This window comes from Acartia tonsa, chromosome 4 (assembly GCF_053477335.1).
Source record: "Acartia tonsa isolate MP-2025a chromosome 4, ASM5347733v1, whole genome shotgun sequence".
Lineage (NCBI taxonomy): Eukaryota > Metazoa > Arthropoda > Copepoda > Calanoida > Acartiidae > Acartia > Acartia tonsa.
Window position 1 is genome coordinate 3,584,544 of NC_137263.1, and position 19,748 is coordinate 3,604,291.

Below are 19,748 nucleotides of genomic sequence, written 5' to 3' on the forward strand. Positions count from 1 at the left end.
ATAAGTCCCCTGAAGACGTCTAAGCTCTAGCTCATACCAGTTTTTGTCCAACTTACCGTTTTTCCGACCGAAGCAAAAAAATCGAAAAAAAAAATTTTTGTCGTCCGACTTTAAGACCAAATAAGTACCCTAAAAATTCATCTCACAAAAATTTCATTTTATATTTTTTTGTAGGCAATTTAATAAGGAACAAATTTGATTTTATGTTTTTTTCTGTCAGTTGATTAGAACATGGAGAAAAATGTCATTTAATGAAGGTGGTCAAAAAAATACCGACTTCACCTCAAAACCGAGATCGCCCCGCTTTACCCTAGGGTTTGGCCGGATACTTTTTTGGCCGGATTCCGGATATCCAGCTGATTTCTAATGCCGGATATCCGGTTCTGGTCGGATATCTGGCCAACGTTCGATATCCGGCAAATTACCGGATACCTGGCGTAAAAAATCAGCCGGATATCATGTAACCGGATAGTTTTAGTATCCGGCTGGATATTGAAAATGACCGGATATCCGGCCCAACCCTACTTTAAACCAACTTAGCAAGGTCGTTATATGACATGGAATCAATATAAATTTTGATATTAGCCGCCGCCGGTTTTGCGGCTGCGATTAGCTGATTGGCGGCCAAACTGAAAATATTTAAATACATAGTTATTTTTTATATGTTATGAATCATATTTCCCCCATAGCGTTAGGGACGGACGTACATACAAAGTAAATTATAAAGTAGCTTCGCTAAAGTAAACTCCTCTAATATAATGTTATTTTTTTCAGACGAAAATGTCTGCAGCAAAATCTAATCTGAACACCGGTGCTCGCCGCGGCGATAAGATGGTCCACAAAGATATAAGAAGCTATTTTCAATCAAAGGTAATGAGTTTATGAGCGTAGCTTTTGTACATTTTGAGTCGGTCCGTCAGTTTAATGATTGGTGCATTTTGCATCAGTTGTGGACCTCATTTATTGGTCAGTTCGTTCGTCCAATAGGAGGGGAGAAGAGAGGGTATATATGGTTATCTATATTTCTGCGAGCATCAATTTATCAGAGTACATAAAAATCTGGTATAACATCCAAGTAATGATCTATCAATTGTCTTTACTTATAGTTATGATTATAAGTCCTGTAAATTAAGGGGGGGGGGGGTTTAATGCAACCATCTCGTAATCAATGTATAAATGGCACTTAGAATTCGACTTTCAATCTGAAATTTTGCATGAGGAACCCTTGGTAGGTCTATTTTCCCTAAATCAAATAAAAAGTTAGAGAAAGCCGGTTTTTGGCTATTTTCATGGCATATCCATCAAAAATTACGGAGGAATCAACTTTTTCAATGATAGTTTTAAATTATTCGGTCTAAAAATGATACTCTTGGTATTATATAGCTCCTACCAGCCTTTTTTAGTCGATTCTAGCTGTTAAACAGCTGGTACTAGAAAGGGGTGAGGCGGATGTGCCACTTTTTGAAACCAAAACTAAAAGTCAACAAAGGAACTCAACTAAAAAAAGAGTTACAGGTCTGAGATTTTGCATGGCAGTTGCTTTATAGAGGTTCAATATGGAACTGTGAAGAAATGGCGGCGCAACCGCCGAAAACCGCCGAATTTTTTTTTTTGCAATTTCTCGGTTCTCGGTTCTCAACGGATGCGCCGCCGTTTCTTCACTGTTCCATATTGTAACCCTATACAGCAACTGCCATGCAAACTCTCAGACCTGTAACTCTTTTTTTAGTTCAGTTCCTTTGACTTTTAGTTTTGGTTTCAAAAAGTGGCACATCCGCCTCCCCCCTTTTTAAAAAGTTTATTGTTTTTTTTTTATCGATAATTTTGCCCTAAAAAAAAGCCCCAAAACAGCTAAACGTCTGAGCCGGCAGCCGATAGCCGTTACTTTTCCAACTTTTTAATCGATTTAGGGAAAATAGACCTACCAAGGGTTCCTCATGCAAAATTTCAGATCGAAATTCGAATTCTAAGTGCCATTTATACATTGATTACGAGATGGTTGCATTAAACCCCCCCCCCTTTTTTTTCTTGCACGAATTTTTCTCATATTTTCACTTATATCTGATTATTTATCCTTTGATCTTTTTTTATATTTTGGTTGGTTTAATTACTGTTAGTGTACTAACTTTCTAACCAATAATACAGAAGGGGTATATTTATCGTCTATTGTCTTATTCCATAAGATCCCTGATTATATAAAACAGACAGACATCCTGTTACTTTATTATAAGGATAAAATAATCACGTGTTATTATTAATTAGCTCTTTACCCTAATTATAGGGAAGCTGCATTATTAAAATGAACTTAATTGAGGTAAAGTTTACACTAAAAAAAAAATATTGATAATGTTAAACAAGGGTAAAAAAATTCGCAGCCGATTTTTTTATCAATGTTTGTTAGAATTAGAAACATTTTTGCAGACCCCAAAAAATTTTAGTGTTTCCCCGAAAGATTATGTTTTTAATATATTTATTCAATGTTCCCCCCCCCCCCCCAAAAAAAAAAAAAAATTGTTGCTAATAAAAATATGATGTTAATGCTTATCTTCTAGTGCTCTATGTAAAAATGCTTTTCTTTATTTGGTCTTAATCTTTTTTTTATTAACTTTAAGGACTCAAATAAACAGACCAGTGATGAGGTCAAAGAGGTACTTGTTGAGAAAGACAACAATGCTGATGCTGTCATAACTCCCATGACAACAAGGAGAAGTGCTAGACAGCGCAACAAGGCCAAAGAAAATGAAAATCCTGGCGTAAGCCAAGCAAACATTTCTGGTGGAAATGGTGACATTAAAAATGCTCCAGCAAAAGCAACTGATGCTGTTGTCCAGTCAGCAGTAGCTGGAACAAGCAACTCAAAGAGAAAGCTGGGCAATCAGAATACTAAATCAGCAAGTGGCAGTAAAATGGCTAAAGTTGTCACAGATGAGCCTATCAACGTAGATGAATATGCAGCTGCCAGTACAAGCACTAAAGCTGTTGCGGCCCAAGCTAAAGGAAAGCCGCAGAAGAAAATGGCGACTAAAAAAGCCGCGGCCCCGAAGTCTATGACGAGTGCTGTTCGTAACAAGAAGAAGCTCGCCTTCATGGGTGGACGTAAACCAAAGGACTGTGTTCCATTCTGTATTCAAGGTAATGCAAAGTTTAATCAGCCAAAGTAAAAAAGCTTAACCTGAAGGCTGGGTTATTCTCTCGGCAGTTGTCTGAACTAAAACTCAATATGTTGTGGGTTTTACTTTTCATTAACCGTAAGACAAACTAACTTACATAGACAAATATTGAGTATGGGCGCATTTACTATTCAATGTTTTTATAGAAGTCTGAAAAAAAGTAAAATCGTCTTGTCATCAAATCAATTAAATACAGGATGATAAATATTAGATACTAGCGGCTACGCCCCAAGAGGCCTCTAGCGCAAATAAAATATTTACTTTTCAATCTATGTGAAGATCAGCTGTTTACCAAAAAATGTCAAAAAGACCGCTAGTTTTTTTTTGTGATTTCTCTTGGGAGGGTGGTGGTACCTCCCCTCTATTACTTAACAGGACCTTAAAGAAGATACTCTGTAAAAGAGGACGATTTCAGTTCAGCGGTTACAGAGATCCTTTGGTACAAATAAACAGACGCAGATCCTGTAACTTTTACATTAGGATTTTTTTGGTTTAGTCCCCTTAAACAATGCCTCTTAAAGGGCGTTTCATCGTATTTTCAAAGTAGCTCTTAATACATATGTTATTTTAGGTTAGGTTAGAACCCCCCGCATGGGCTAGAAGTAGGAGAAAAGCTACTGTGAAAATTAGTGATGGCAATCCGTCGAATTTTTGGGCCGAATTCGGATTCCGGATTCTTAAAGAATCCGTCAAAAAAAGTAGCGGATTCTTGCGGATTCCGGATTCTTATTTTTGGCGGATTCCGGATTCGGATTCCGGATTCTAGCAATATTTTAAAAGGATTTTTATAATTTTTTTAAAAATTAAGTGCTACATATGTCCTAAAAATCAATGTTCTTGGTGTCCTCTATTATTCACTTCCGAGAATCGAACCAGATTTTAAAAGATATCTATAATACAAAGTAGAACGATGTCTGTCTGTCTGTCTGTTTGTTTGTCTGTTTGTTTGTAGCGAAGGATCTCGCTAACCGCTCAACTGATCGGGTTCTCCTTAACAGGGTAGATTCTCATATGTCCCGGGAAGGTTTATAACTATTTTGGGGAAGGGTACCACCACCCTCCCTAGAGAAATTAAATTTTTTTTAAATTTCTCAATTTTAGAAAGAGAGTTCAACGAAAAACAAACGTCAAACGTAAAATTTTTTTTTACTTTTTCTTTTAAAATCTAAAATAAGAAAATTGAATTATTAAATTCAACTATCTCCTCCTCAAATGCCCCTAGAGGCCTCTAGGGGCGTAGCCGCTAGTTATATATAATGATGAAAATCTTTGCCTTCAAAGAGGAGGAGTTGAAAGAAAAAACTCAAGCTAATTTTAGCCTACCAAATAAGAATTCGGAATCCGCTATTAAAAAACGGATTCCGGATTCGGATTCCAAAATTGGGCGGATTTCGGATACAGATTGCCATCCCTAGTGAAAATACGACGAAACGCCCCTAAAGAGGCGTTGCAACGAAAGTGACTATACCCGGATTTTTTCCCATATATTGTTATCTATTAATGCTGCGCTACTGAAGCTTATAATCTTTTTTTTTTGAAGGTCCGAACAATGACTGCTACAATAGAAGTGGTAAACGGTACCACGGCTACATCAGCTGCAAGCGCAAGTCACGGAAAAGCTGGCAACCTTTGGAGTCAAAGATTGTGATAAGGCACAGAGAAAATAATAATGTTGAAACGTTGTCTGTAGCTTTAAATTTCGATAACTACTAAGTGAGGTTCCCTGATGGTTTTAGGCTATTTTATTTTTATGAATATTTTTGGGATGGTTTTAGGTAATTTTGATTCCCCTCCTACCACTTATTAAATTTCAGCAAAAATATATTAAATAGCAGTCGAGTAAATCACTTAACGTTTAACTTAACTCAACGTTTTTGAAAAAACTGCAGTTATCGAAATGCGGCGGTTTTTAAAAGGGGAAGGGTTGTGGTCATTGTCATGGGGGGAGGGGACATTGGACTTTTTATTTCACTGGTCACCAAAGATTTAAAATAACGTTTCTTATTAGTTTGCATAACAACTTTGGGGAATTTTATTGAACTTTGATTGGTTGGATTATTAAGTTGAGTTTTCAAACTTTTTAACCACTGATTGTAATCCACAGAAGGTGTAATTTTGTGTATCAACATTGGGAATTAAATCAATTTATCGACCATTTTCTTATCCCTTTAGGTCCCTGGATCATTGGTCAATCCTATATTATTTTCCTTATGTGACAAGGTGTCTAAGTGTCTGCTGAGCGCCCTGATGCACGGCACATTGATCCTGCCCGAGGGTGCCACACTGGATACAGTTCTGTTTGACTGGCCAGGTATGGATAGTTATTTATCGCATCGTTTTATAGATACTGACAGCTTTCCCCAGAAATTAATATAGAAATTGTCTGTAATATGATGCTATAAATGATTTTTCAGTATTGCTGAGAACCTGTTCTAATGAAGTAGATATTAATCGGTTTCGAAGCCCTACTGGACAAAATTATTAGACAATTATTTATTGGGTCATTTATTGCCTTCCTAACAAACATCCTTCCGTCTAGCTTGTAGTAAAAACGTGATCATAAGTCATGTTCATTCGCGCCCACTTGAAAAAGTTATTGTGCTTTGATTTATCTATTTGTTGGAAAATTTTTACTATTTTACAGTTTACTGTTATTATCTCTTCTACATATCACCGGGTAGTTGTTTTTTTTGTAGAAAATTACCTGTTCTTTCTTAAATTGCAGGAAAGAACCACTGTGCCAACGGTCACAGGTTCCTGGTGACACTCAGGATGTTACTGTACCAGCCTGATACACCTGGCATGGGTGCTCTGGACACAGCTACTGTATTCTGTCAGGTATGTTACTAAGTGCATTTCAAAATAAGAGATAAGTATACCATATAATAGAATACACATATAATTTTGTATAACAATGAATGACAAACAAGAGGGGGTTTTAAGATTTTTTGGATATGCCTCCAGGTTCAGGAGCTGCAGGCCTTCAGTTGGTCTCTGGACAAGTTAAAAATAAAAATAATTTTTTTTGAAGAGCTAGAGGTCAACTTACTAAACAAAATATGCATCTTTTTTCTTCAAATATGTAAATAACATTTAAAAACATGCATATTTTGTTTTATAAAATGACCTTTGACTCTTCAAATTTTTTTTTTAATTTTGGTTTTGATTTTTACCCGTCCAAGGACCACCTAGAGTCCTACAGCTCCTGAATCTGAAAGCCTCCAGCTCCTAAACCTGGAGGCCTATCTAAGAAATCTGAAACTTGGGAAAGTTTATCATGTAAGAATGATTTTATCCCTAATAACCTATCCTCTCAGTCCCAAGATAAAGCCTATACTCACTGTTTACATAAATGTGTCAAAACTTCCCCCCACCCCTCTTATACATCACTAAATTAGTCGTCATGCTGTTTTTTTTTTGTGGAAATTAGCCAGCTATTTAAATTGCATCAATGTATATTAGGAGATATAAGTTTTCCGGAATTTTAATGTAGGGAGGAGATTTGAAATCTGCATCAAATTTTAAGGATTTTTTATAAAATTCGTTTTTTCTATAATTCTTTATCTAAAAGCGGAAATACAAATTAAGTTAATTAATTTTGGCATCCGTGATTGGTGGATTTAAAAAATCAGCGCTCTGATTGGATGTCGTACATCATTCAACCAATTAGAGCGCAGGTAGTTTAAAATCCACCTATCCTATTGGTCAAAATTAATTAACTTAATATGTATTTCCGCTTTTAGATAAAGAATTATACAAAAAACGAATTTTATAAAAAAAAATCCTTAAAATTTGATGCAGATTTCAAATCTCCTCCCTACATTAAAATTCCGGAAAACTTATATATCTTAATGTATATATCACAGGAATCCAATTTGTCTTGATATTTTTAAAACTCAATAATAGAAAATTGAAAATCTTTCAAATATATGCCCTATTTTTATAGTTTAAACCATTGAACAGGAAAAAAATATGCACTTTACTAAATTCAAGTTTAAATTGTTGTCATCCTTGTACTTGTTAGAAACACGACGATGAGACGGACAAGTGCGAGGTTGGGCGGGCATTTGTGACGAAGCTGTGCACTGGTAACCCTGTCCTCGACAATGGAGAGAAACATAATCACTGCAGAGGATGTCCGGCATTTGGCAAGTGTCTCAATCATCACAGGTAGACAAAATAAGGGAGGGAGGGGACATTGGACTGTTTATTACAGTAATCCCCAAAGATTCACAATAATGTTTTCTTATTCGTTGTTTTAACAATATTGAGGACTTTTAATGAATTTTGATTTGTTTGATTATTAAGTTGAGTGTCTAAACGTCTAAATTGTAATCTACAGAATGGGTATTTTTGTGTATTATCATTGGGGATATACATCAATTTATCGGCCATTGTCTTATACTTTTGGCAGGTGTCTCAATAATTACAGGTAGACAAAATAGTCCCATGACTCAACAAGAGAGACGGCTGAAATTATTTGTGAAGATTTCCTTTGCCAATTCCACCCCCCCTCCCCTCGGCCATTACAGACCGCCCGACACGGCCATTCAAAGAAAGATAATTTTCTGATTAAAATGTTTAAATTTCAGCACAAGATGCAGAATGAACAAGAACACAGGTGCGCACAGCCGGGTCGGAAACTTTGGAGGTGGATTTCGAAACTTTGGTGGTGGATTTGGTCGCTTTGGGGGTGGATTTGGTCGTCGCAGAGTTTATATCCCGGGCAATGATTGCTGCATTGCCTAAGCATATTTCCAACTTTTCTGCCAATTAAAAACTAAAGTTTTTTTCAGCGTTTGACAGTATAACATTTTGAATCTACATTTAGAAGCATCTCAGTAATAAGTGTATTAACTGACAGTGAAGGCTAAAAGTTTTTCTTGTGATTCAAAATCCCTCTCTGGATTATTCTAGCTTTAAAGACAGGAACTTTAGTTTCTTTCATTTTTGAAAATCAATTTCGAACTTTAATTTAATTCTAAGATTTTATTAAAATCTCAATTAAGTGTTTAAGTAAAAGTAGAACATTACAGCCTCACCCGTTTATCATATGAATGTGGTTTTAGTACTTTATCTACCACACCTAAACATTCTCACCCTTAAGAATATTTTTTGGAATCTGAAATCATAAACTATTATTATTTGATATTTTTTTTGTAGAAAAAAAATCTTTGGGGTAGAGTCTCTTAGTGACAACGCCACCTCTTAGGGGCGTTTCTTCGTATTTTTACAGTAGCTTTTCTCCTATTTCTAGCGGGGGGCTCTAACCCTGTGGGGCAATCACCTAATTTAACCTAACCTAACCTAAAATAACCTATAAAAAGCCCCTAAAGAGGCGTTACCACGAAAGGGACTATACCCATACTTTGTTTTTTTTTTTGTACATATTTGTATTTTTTAATTATTAAAGCTTGTTTTTTTTTGTATAATTACAGTTACAGATAAAATAACCAATTTTTACGCCATGATTATGTGTATTAAAGTTGTTAAGTAAAATATTATACCTGTAATTTTTGTAATAATTTAAAACATTTTTCAACGATTTTTAACTTTTTTTTTCACGAGATTTTCATGTAAATATTGTTTTAATACCTATGTTTTTTAAAAATCATGTATTTTTGTTTTGTTGTACAAATTATGAAAATTCTAACCTAGTCAAAGGATATCAGTGTATTATTTTTTTCAGAATTGCCTAAAAAAAGATAATCTTGACCAGAGCTTGGCCAAAAAAAAGTGCTACAATTCTAAATTTAAAGGTTAACAGATTTTATCAACACGTTCTTTTATTTGTTGGCCTAAAATTTCTTTTTAATTTTGATTAAATCTTATTGGTATTTATCATAATTTTTAAGAATATTCAACTTTTGATCGTCTTTGCAGGAATCTAAAGGGATAAGACAATTGCTGATGAATTGATGTACATCCCCAATCATGATACATAAAAGAAACCTTCTGTAGATTACAATTAGTGGATGAAACGTTTGGACACTCAACTTCATGAACCAAAATTCAATTTTAAGTCCCAAAAATTATTTAGCCACTGAATATGAAAACGTTATTGTAAAACTTTGGGGACTAGAACTATGTCCCCTCCCTCAGATCCCTTTTATATAAGAATATGCAAAAAGAATCACTCAAAAAAGGTGTACAGGGGTGGTCAATGGACAAACAAAAATTAACACTTGTAGATTGTCAGAACTTAACTTAAAATACACAGAATATAAATCATAATGTAAGTCTAAATAAAATTGTATGTAAATTTGTTGCAAAACTGCTACAATTTCTTTCTTAATTGTGCATAACTGCTATAGGAATCACCAAGTTTAAAATCGATAGGACAGTTCTAATATGTCTAATTTAACGTTAAGAATAAGAACTTTCCGTTACTGACGGAAGAACAGACGTACCTACTGACCATAATTATTGAAAAGCTTCGATTTCAGAAAATTAAAATTAAACATCATTCTGTTTTAGGATCGCTCGAAGATTTCTTAGAATCATGGACGATTCTTATCTTGAGAGTAGGAATGTTTTTTTTCTAAATATGAATGAGAGATTATAAAGAAGCGTTCCTCTGATTTGTATGGTAAATAAAAAAATAAAATAGTATTTCTAGTTGTGTTAGCCCCGTGGGGCCGAAGGACTAGGCTAATAATACTGGGATTATTTTATGCCTTTTTGAGAAAAAATACACATTCTTATTTAGAAGCCGTCAATCTAAAAAATCTAAATTGGACGAGAAATTAGACGCTGAACTTCAGAATCTTAAATTTAAAATTAAGGTGATTTTTTTATGATAACCAAAAATCTGCTTTATAATTTTCTTCTCCCGTTTGTCAATCCACAATTATGTTTGTACTATGCTACATATAGATGTTGTTTTATATAAAAACTATCTGCTCCTTTATGCTAAGGGGGGGCGAAGGAGGTCAGGAAAATAGCTTAAAACCACCCAAAGACATTGATAAAGTTTCCCTGAAAAGTAGAATTAATTCGGACTACCCTTCTCTGAGATATTTAGCTTCAGAAAAAACTTTACTACTTTACATAATATGATTGATATATTTCAGTGGGCAAAGAGAATTGAGCCGCTAGACAAGCACAAGGACTTTGCTGATGATGATGACGACAAAAGTGATGAAGAAATTCAGTTTCTCTGTGAAAAGAAGGTAGGAAGTAGACATATTTAGGGATTTTCAGGTGCTTATATTCTGCATGGGATACCCTGCTAAAGAGGGGGTGGGGGAGAATAAAAGATATGTAGGAGGGGTAAAAATGAAAAAATTAACAGTACTGAATACATTTTTTTCCATTTTCCCCCCTTCTTGGGAAAACGAGAAAAATACGTGTGAGGGAGAAAAAGAATCAAAAAAGAGTACTGAGAACATTTTTCCATTTTTTCTCCCTCTTTGGGGGAAAAAACTAGGGTGGGGGGGGGGGGGGTGAAATGAAATATTTTGCAGCATGGGGAAAAAAATAAATCTTTTAAAGAAATGCCTACCTAAGTAATTAAGTCTGTGGTTAAAGTTAAAGGCATAATAGTTTTTCTTTAGATGCCTTTCTGCCCAAACAAATTAATTTTGATATTTTTAGTAGCAAATATACTCTATAATTCACTTTGTCTCTCCGTCCGTCCTTCATTATGCACCATAATAAGGTATAAAAAATCTATGGTAGTCTGACTGCTTTTAAGCTGCTTTTTTTACAACTTTCAAAGACATTAACCTTTTGTTGTCATGTTATGATAAGAGATTATATGCTCTATAAATCACCATTTGTCTGTTAGTCTATTTCATAATATATTTTGTGCTTTGCTACTTATGGATGTTGTCATCCTTGTTTTATTTAAGGTAAAAAAGAGGAAGAAAAAGAAGAAAAAAGAAAGATCAATATCTACTTCTCCATCCCCTTTGAGGAATACCATGTCTCCTCCTAAACACAGCAGATATACTAGAAGTAGAAGCAGATCTCGAATTGCAAGGTCTCGCTCCACAATCAGAGATAGTTACAAGAATCGTAGGTCTAGAACACCAAGTTATTCATATTCAAGGCATAAATGCATTACTTTAATAATTCTCTTATGTGTAGCTCTCCTATCCTATTTAAAAAGTTAGTTGGTAATATACAGGGAGAAAGGGGTCATTGGACTATATAAATTACACTGTTACCCCAAGCTTTCAAACGAATAAATCTAATTAAAATTTAGAGCTAATATAGAGGAGTATTCATTTTATTTATCATTATCATTGGAGGTTAACATCAATTTATCGTCAATTGTCTTGTCTTTTGAGATGCCTATTAATATATAACTTTAGGAAGAGTTAGCACTTAATATATTTAGCAAGGCAATATTTCTTTTTATATGGTTTTCCCAGAGTCTATAATCAGTTAGAGTTGCCTGTCTTGCTTCTTATCGGAACTCTGACTGCTGAAAAGCTGCCTCAAGTAGACCCAATATCCCAAATTTGAAGCCTCTATCTCTAATATCAAAAAGTTATAAACATCTTAGAAAGATATTTTTGGGTGTTAAAAATCTTTTAAAATGTTCCAGCCCCATATCATAAATTTCAATATTAGATTTCACCCGCTAGAAGCAAAATTATTAGCATAATTTTGGCACAAAGTTATTATGCCAAAAACTAATTATATTTTTAAAATTAAAACACCACTTTTCTTAGCAAAAATCAATCAGAAAAAAATTGGTTTAAGTTATGAGACTAAGAATTAAATCCTAACGGCCAAATATGGAAACTAATATTTTAACTGTTAAGCTGGTGGCTTCAAATTTATGGTATTAGGTCTACTTGTGGCAGTAATTCAGCAGTTAGAGCAGTGTATTTTGTGCAGGCTTCCTTAAAGTCAAAGTGATACATTTTGTGATCAAGGATCCGATCCAACACACCGAGGGATGACAGTAGGCCCCAAACACCAAGAGTTGACACAAGACAGAATAAAGCTGGTTATTATCACAGAAAATCAATCCCTGCCAATAATGATGATATTGATGCAGACAAGAAGCCACTGTCTCCGCCAAGATATTATCCAAGGAAAAGGTCAACATCACCACCAAGAAGATCTTTGTATGATTACAGGTGTACCAAACTTTCTGATCATTTCATTAAAAGTAAATCATGTTTGCAAACTGTAGCCCCGCCAATGGATTATTCCAAAGACAGGTCAAATGATGCACATGAGGATGAAAGATCTGTCTATTTCGATACAAAGCACCCATCTCCAAATGAGTATCCAAAGAAGGGACATTTCTCCCCTCATCTGGTGCATGATGATGATAACAGCCATAGCTCAAAATCAAGAGATCAAAGTAGAAACAGATCAATGTCAAGAGAAGTGTATTTTGACAGAGTTAGGTCAAGAAGTCCTCAGAGAGATTTAAGACTCAAGTTAACATCAGATTCAGCAGGACGTCAATATACAAAGGATAGATCTATTACTCCTGCAAAGAGGTAGTTCCATGAAAGGCTCTTAAATATAAAACTACTGATCCTATTTGTATTTTCTTTATTAAAACAAAAAGAATATTTGAAAGAAAATAGGTTTATATCATGCATGGCATGCTACTTTATAATTCCAATTATACGTATATTAGATTGAACCATTTGCACGATTTTTTTGGTGAATATTTAAATGATAAATTGTAAGTAAGATTAAAACAAGTTTGTTAGTCCCGGGGGCTGAAGGACCGAGCTAACAGAAAAGGTATTACTTTATGATTTTTATTTTTATATTTTTGTAAATTTGTCTGTTATACAATACTTTACTGGAAAGGCCCTTTATGGAACTATGGAACTTTTCTCAGAAATATTTCATCTTCACAATATTTGGACGACGACAATGAGAAATTGAAGAATGAAATTAAGAAGTTGCATGACTTGCTGGATAACAAAGATATTGAACTAAAAAAAGTTAAATCTAAGGTAAACAAAGAGATTATTAAATATCCTTTTTAAATGAATGGGCAGGGTGGGGGGGGGGGGCATCAAAACAAGTCCATATAAGCTCAGTTTGTACAGTTTTAATATAAAGATTTGATTTTAGTTGATAAAAACTAGTCAAGGTTTTTGTTTCTTACAAGCAAAGATCTCGCTAATATGTTGTTATCTTATTTAATAAAGTATTTTCCTTAAACCCAGTTTAAACTGCTATTTCGCACTAATTTACCTATCCCTTGCTCAAACAAACCTAACAATTGCAAAACTTGAATGTTGCTTCCCTTAAAAACAATGTAAACAATCTCTTTATTCTGATAATGACAGGCTGATAATCAAAAAGAGAATCTAACCAACTTGCTGAGAATCCAGAGAGAAAACAAAGAAGAAAACACGCAATTGAAGTTTAAATTTGAAAAAGGAATTGATATATTATTACTTAGATATAAAACCAGATTTTCGTTTTTTCTAATTATACTTGCAGCAGGCTAAAGTAACGATACCCCCCATCCATCCCCTTTATCCCATCCCCTCCTCTCCTACTGTATGAACAAATGTCCCTCTTAGCAACCTAAATTGACGACATCTTTCCCCCTGTCATGATATCCACGTGTGTATACTATATCTATTGAAACAGGAAAGAGGAACATCTCAACTATGGCCAAGAAACTTAATGAAAATAAGAAGCAGATTCAACTCCTTGAGGCGGCTAACAATCAGATTTCTGAAAACAATTTGAATTTGTTAGGGAAAATTGATAAAATTGTTGCTAAAAATGGCAAACTGCAAGAAGATAATGATAAATTAAAATTGTTGGTTGACAAACTGAAATGGAAGAATAATGTTGATACAAATAATGCTAAGAAAATTCTAACTGGAGATACAACTTGTGTAAACACGGATTTAAACAGGTATTTTATTATTTTTTCTTCGCTTCGCTACGTCTAACTGTTGTCATCCTTGTTTTTATTCTTGCTGACCAATAGATTTATTATAACTTGGACCTTATACCAGATTCTCATTTCCTATTATATAAAGTAGTAAGCATTTTTTGTCTGTCCTGAAGGATCTCACTAACCGCTGAAGCGATAAGGTTCTTTTTTACAGTGAAGCTTCTTATAAGTCCTGAGAAGGTTTTAAGCTATTTTTGGGAGGGAGTTAACCCCCCTGCCCCCAAAAAAATTTTACTGTTTCACTCTTTTGAACACAATAAAGTAAAACTCATATTTGTTTATAATAACGACACCGTCACCAATGCACCCCCTCTACTTCATCCCCTCCACTCCACTCCCTCTCCTCAGTTAAACAAACTGACCAATAAATGATTTTCATGTTAATAAACAAAGTAGAGACAATTTTTCCACTGTCATAATATACATGTACAATTACATATAGTCTACATTCATTTACTGCCCTGGTTTTAGTATTCATGTCTTCGCTACTTAGAAATATCTTCTGTTTTTTTAAATTTATACCTGCCCTGGGTTCTAGATTCTTTTATTTTTCATTGTCAGTCCTGTTATGATAATGGATTTATTATTACCACATTATAATGTCAATACATCCACATATATCCATTATCAATTGACTTAAATTATTTTAGGAAGAACGATATTGCTGCCAAACTGTTGAAGCTAGTTGAGTTGGAAACCGAATGCCAAGCCAAGGATAACACCATTGCCGCACTAACCACTGAAATTCAAGAAAAATCAAATCAAATTTGCAGCCTACAAGAAAACAATAAACACATCTTGCTTGATCTTGGATCTCTTCATACCAACTACTTGGAGAGTGAGCAAAATCTGAAAAACTTGAACAACAAATTTCAGGAACAAAAGATTCTTATTAAGTGCCAACGGACTGAGATTGAAAAGTTGAAGGCTGAAATGAATGCTTGTGGTAAAGTTGACATGTTCTCACCACCAGAAAATGATAACAATGAAGAAAGTGAGGAATCTTCTCCTAGTGCCTTAAAGAAAAGAATCACTGACCTTGAAGTTGAGTTAAAAATGAAGAACACTTTACTTGTTGAGTCTACAACAATAAGAGAGAATATGGAGGAGGAATTCTCACAGAGCTTGACTGCTATTGAACAAGAAAATGACAACGAAATCCTAAAAATCAAAGCCCTATATCATGATAAAATTCATAAATTAGAGGAAGAACTTCAAAAAATCAAGCGTGGAATTGTTTTTGATTCTAATCAGGATTTCAATCACAAAAGTAAAGAAGGGGAACCAGCATTGGACTCAATTGTCAGTGAAAAGGATGAAGAATATGTTAATAATGTCGACATTCTAATGAAAAATGTCAGCAAATGGTCTTTTCACGAACTTGATAAAATAGAAGAACAAAGCACTGTTGCGGATGGCAGGACAGATAATAGTGGTGACAAAGCTGAAGAGAAAATCAGTGACAGTGTAATTGCTGCAACAGATGATGATAGTAAGAAGGATAGAAAGAATAGTGGTGACAGTGGTATTCACACGGATGATGACCGTGGGCAGCATGATGATAATAATAGAGATATTAAGATCCCAGCAGATGATTCTGACACTAATATTCAAACTGTAAGAGACCAAACATTTCCTGTTGATTTCATACAGGTGGACAAATTAAAATAAAAGTTAAAAATATAACAAATACTATTTTTGAATTGTTCTTTTTAAAGCGAAGCTACATATAATTAGGATCACAACGTAAGTCCGTTCATAATGAATAGCTTTGTTAGTTATATTAAGCATGTTAGAATTGTCCTATCAATTTCAAACTTAACATGATGATTCCTAAAACAGTAACCCTATTCTCCTATCATCGTTATTTCTGGAAAGGTTTTAAAAGAAAAATTTTTATTTTTCTACTACTTAAAAAAATGGTTCCTTATTATTTGAATGGGGTTTATGGATTTAAAAACTCTAGTCTCCTAATCTAATGGTAAGTGGCCTCTAGGGGCATAGCCGCTAGTGCTTAATACAGTATTAATGTTTTTTTGGCTGAAAATTGTGATATTTACTTATCAGATTGAGTTCTTGATTCATGGGTTCCTTTTTTTTATTTTAGGCTGATTATAAAAGTGTCTCCACTAGTTCATTAGAAATTAATAAAGATTTGGCTAACTTACCACTGGACCTAAAGAAGGAGGATATTGATGTGCTGGGGGCCAGACAAGAAAAAAGAAGAATTCTACAGGAATATACATGTTTTCACTAATGACGTAAAATTTGATAATTTCGTTTAAAAGTAGCGCAGCAATGTCTAAATAACTAAACTTGTGCTGTACTACATAGGTAACTTTGTAAATCTCTCATAAATTAAAAAACTGAAATATTTAGATGAAATATACCTAAGAAAAAAAGAAAGTTATAATTTGCTTTCATTCTAATTGCCTATGGAGCAGTGAACCCACCCTATTTTAAAATATATTTAATCCCTGTGTGGCCTTTACCCACAGTGTCCTCAACTTGCAGGGCTACCAAGTATCCAATGTAAACTAACCTAACCTAAAGTAATAAAAATCAAACAAAAAACTATATCCCCTTACCAAACAATATTTTCAGGGGGCGGGGGTTTCTTTGCCTAACAAGTCATTTTGAGGGAAAGCTTAGTATTTTTATTTTCATTTAAAGCCAGAAAGAGACAAAATACTCTAATTGAATCTTCTAAAAATATTTCCTTCCTGGCATTGGTAGCTTTATTATTTAGGGCACATGGGCACAGTACACCTAATCAGGGAGGTAGGGGACATTGGGCTGTTTGTTACACTAGTCCCCAATATGAGAACGCTTTCCTATTCATTGGCTTAACAACTTTGAAGACTATTATTAAATTTAATTGGTTGGTTCATTAACTTGAGTGTCCAAACGTTTCAACAACTAAGTAGTCTACAGGAGGGGTAATTTTTTGTATCATCATTGGGGATGTACAACAATTTAACGCTTATTGTCTTATTCCTTTGAACCCTGATTCTTGCAACTATACTTCCAACATTTTTTTTCACCAAAAAAGGAATTTTAATGTCCTAAAAAAATGTTTGAAAAATGTAAATATTTTGTAGATGATGATGAATCAAGCGTTGGAGAATAAAAAAAAAGCAAACAATTGAAAATGGAATCATAGTCAAACACTATTATAAAGTCTAAACGCATAAGACTTAGTTCCATCATTAAAGTGAAAGATGTGTGAAATAGGGTTATCTTTTCGCGTTTAGTTTTCCGCGTTGTATGTTAGCGTTTAGTCAAATGCGCTTATTTAGTCAAACTGTTCTTCTTTTGACCAAATGTATGCATTGATATGAAATGTTCATAATTAAGAATAGTATGACTAAGTAAGGGCATTTGACTAAATGCTAACACACAACATTACGGAAAATACGCAAAAAAATGACCCTCTTTCTCACCATAAAAGAAATAGATTATAAATTTTTTAAAAATTAATTGATCAGTATAAATATTTATTTCAATGTTTGTTCTTTTATGTATAAGATGATTGCTTACTGTGGTTCCTTTTTTTGCCATGGGCCAGGTTTGGGAGGGGGGCAAAATTCACTCACCCCAAAAACTAATTCTCTAACTCATTTAATATGGAATTTAACTTATCTTGATACATATTAAAACATTATTAGATTCCTTCCTGCTCTAAAGTGCTAGACTCTATGGCATCTCTTTCTTAAATTTTATACTTTCCTTTCCGTATGATTAAAATTTGTTGATTTTTTAGGTTATATAATATAATATTTCAAACCAGTTTTATTTTTTTGTACACATTTTTGTCATTATGTTTAAAATCTCGCACATTAATTAAAGCCAGAAAAGTAAAATATTTAAAGCTATGTAAAAGTATGTATGCAAATTTTCAACAAATGCATGGGTGTGTATTAATGTATTCTGCACAATATTATTTTTTTTCCACTGCGGCAATATTTTAGGGATTTTTTTGCCTCTCCAGTGAAAATTTAAATTTCCCAACATTTAAAAAAAAATTGTGTCTGTAAATGAGAGGATATGTAGCTTTTTGCTGATTTTTCAAATATTTCCCCATATTTTTTGTTTTTGATCTGATTTTGAAAATTTTTCTGATTAATAGTATCAGCTGATGTTTTCAGTACACTTAAGGGGGGGGGTTTTTAATGCAACCATCTCGTAATCAGTGAGCAAATGGCACTTAGAATTCGAATTTCCATCTATAATTTTGCATGAGTAATCCTTGGTAGATATATTTTCCCTAAATCGAACAAAAAGTTGGAAAAGTAACGGCTAACGGCTGGCGGCTCATCTGTTTTGCCATTTGTTTGATATCTATATTGCAAATTAGTCACGAAACCTCTCTCAACATAATACTCTTTTCTACTCCAAAACGCTATCAAACGGTTCTAGACGGTAGCTGTTGGTACTAGAAGTTTTAAAATTGGTTATTGCTATCATTTAACATGAATTAAACCAAAAATATGTTTTAAAAAGTTGATTCCTACGTAATTGATGATGGATTTACCCTGAAAATAGGCAAAAAACGGCTGAACGGCTGAGCCGCTAGCCGTTACTTTTCCAACTTTTTGTTCGATTTAGGGAAAATAGACCTACCAAGGATTACTCATGCAAAAGTTCAGATCGAAATTCGAATTCTAAGTGTCATTTGCTCACTGATTACGAGATGGTTGCATTAAACCCCCCCCCCCCTTTTTTATTTCACCCTTCCCCCCCATCCCATGCAGAATATACACCCTTGAACAAATGTTATCCAAATACAGTTTTTAATATTTAAAAGTAAGAATATTTTTTTATTTTCAGATTTTAAAATGTGTTAAAGTGATGATAAATAGTCTGGATTGTTTTGCTCGATGATTTTCTTTTTCAATAACAACCCAATCTACAGACAAGACTTGACAACATCCATTAAAGCGCGGCCCAATAAATGAGACTGTCAGACCAATACAAATGAACTTTTAAAAGTATGAAAAATTTTCTTGTTAATCTGTGGTATAATTACGTGAATGAAGGAAGCTTAATACTAAAGAAATACTTACATACAAAATCCGCGAGTCGGCTCCTATTTTTTTCTGGCTCCCAATATCGAATCTCATATGTATTATAGTAAAGATTATAAGCAAATTTACATATATAATCCCAGAATTTTGGGAGCTAAATAATTTCTTCAAAGGCGATTTTTTTCAAAGATTTTTGGTGTTTAGGAGCCATTTTACAAATCTGATATGTAACGGTAATAAAGATGTTAAAGATAAGAAAGTATTGTTTATAAATAATCATAAACTTAGTAAAGTTTAAGTTTTATTGAATGCAAAAATTCACCCAATCTCTTACTTATATTAATATGAAATTTAAATTCAACTGGAGCAAAACCAGTTAGCAAAACCTAACTTCTTTGTTTATGAACGGATTTCAAAAATTCTTTCACTAAACCCAGGGTTGGGAGGTATCGAGTGGGGTTGATGGGGGAAGAGGGGGGCGACCTCACCCCCCTAAATTTTTTCATTTTTTGTTTCTTAACCAATTAAAAAAATTCTTTCACACATGACATCACCAACCCCCGGAGAAAGAGGGAGGGGGGTGGGAGGTATTTCCCCCTCTCCCCACATTTTTTTTAACTTTCTTGTTTCTTAACTTATTTCAAAAAT

General features: G+C 33.9%; 3 protein-coding genes across 5 annotated transcripts in view; all 3 read left to right on the plus strand.

The window, feature by feature from the left end:
* Positions 1-778: 778 nt before the first annotated feature.
* On the plus strand, positions 779-8,861 carry LOC145315710 (uncharacterized). Of its 2 annotated transcripts, none has more exons than XM_080155740.1 (5): positions 779-870; positions 2,613-3,132; positions 4,711-4,822; positions 5,391-5,481; positions 5,896-6,008. In XM_080155740.1, exons 1-4 carry the CDS (start codon positions 781-783, stop codon positions 5,407-5,409), a joined length of 741 nt encoding a protein of 246 aa, XP_080011866.1. In that variant the 5' UTR covers positions 779-780; the 3' UTR covers positions 5,410-5,481; positions 5,896-6,008. The 2 variants fall into 2 exon arrangements, with proteins under 2 accessions (XP_080011866.1, XP_080011867.1); XM_080155741.1 differs by lacking the exons at positions 779-870; positions 2,613-3,132 and adding exons at positions 7,195-7,340; positions 7,763-8,861.
* LOC145315709 (uncharacterized) lies at positions 8,858-17,319 on the plus strand. Of its 2 annotated transcripts, XM_080155738.1 has the most exons (12): positions 8,858-8,929; positions 9,648-9,695; positions 9,877-9,955; positions 10,244-10,342; positions 11,024-11,223; positions 12,059-12,637; positions 12,991-13,108; positions 13,448-13,539; positions 13,756-14,031; positions 14,724-15,726; positions 16,181-16,307; positions 17,173-17,319. In XM_080155738.1, the coding sequence occupies exons 2-12, from the start codon at positions 9,673-9,675 to the stop codon at positions 17,220-17,222; spliced, it is 2,646 nt and encodes an 881-aa protein (XP_080011864.1). In that variant the 5' UTR covers positions 8,858-8,929; positions 9,648-9,672; the 3' UTR covers positions 17,223-17,319. The 2 variants fall into 2 exon arrangements, with proteins under 2 accessions (XP_080011864.1, XP_080011865.1); XM_080155739.1 differs by lacking the exon at positions 8,858-8,929 and having other exon boundaries at positions 9,664-9,759; positions 9,880-9,955.
* Positions 17,320-17,596: 277 nt separating this feature from the next.
* LOC145315714 (speckle-type POZ protein-like) overlaps positions 17,597-19,748 on the plus strand; it is a 44,759-nt gene continuing 42,607 nt past the window's right edge. The window contains exons 1-2 of the mRNA XM_080155743.1: positions 17,597-17,986; positions 18,828-19,064. The gene's annotated coding sequence lies outside the window, so the exon portion shown is untranslated. The remainder of the gene's footprint in view (positions 17,987-18,827; positions 19,065-19,748) is intronic.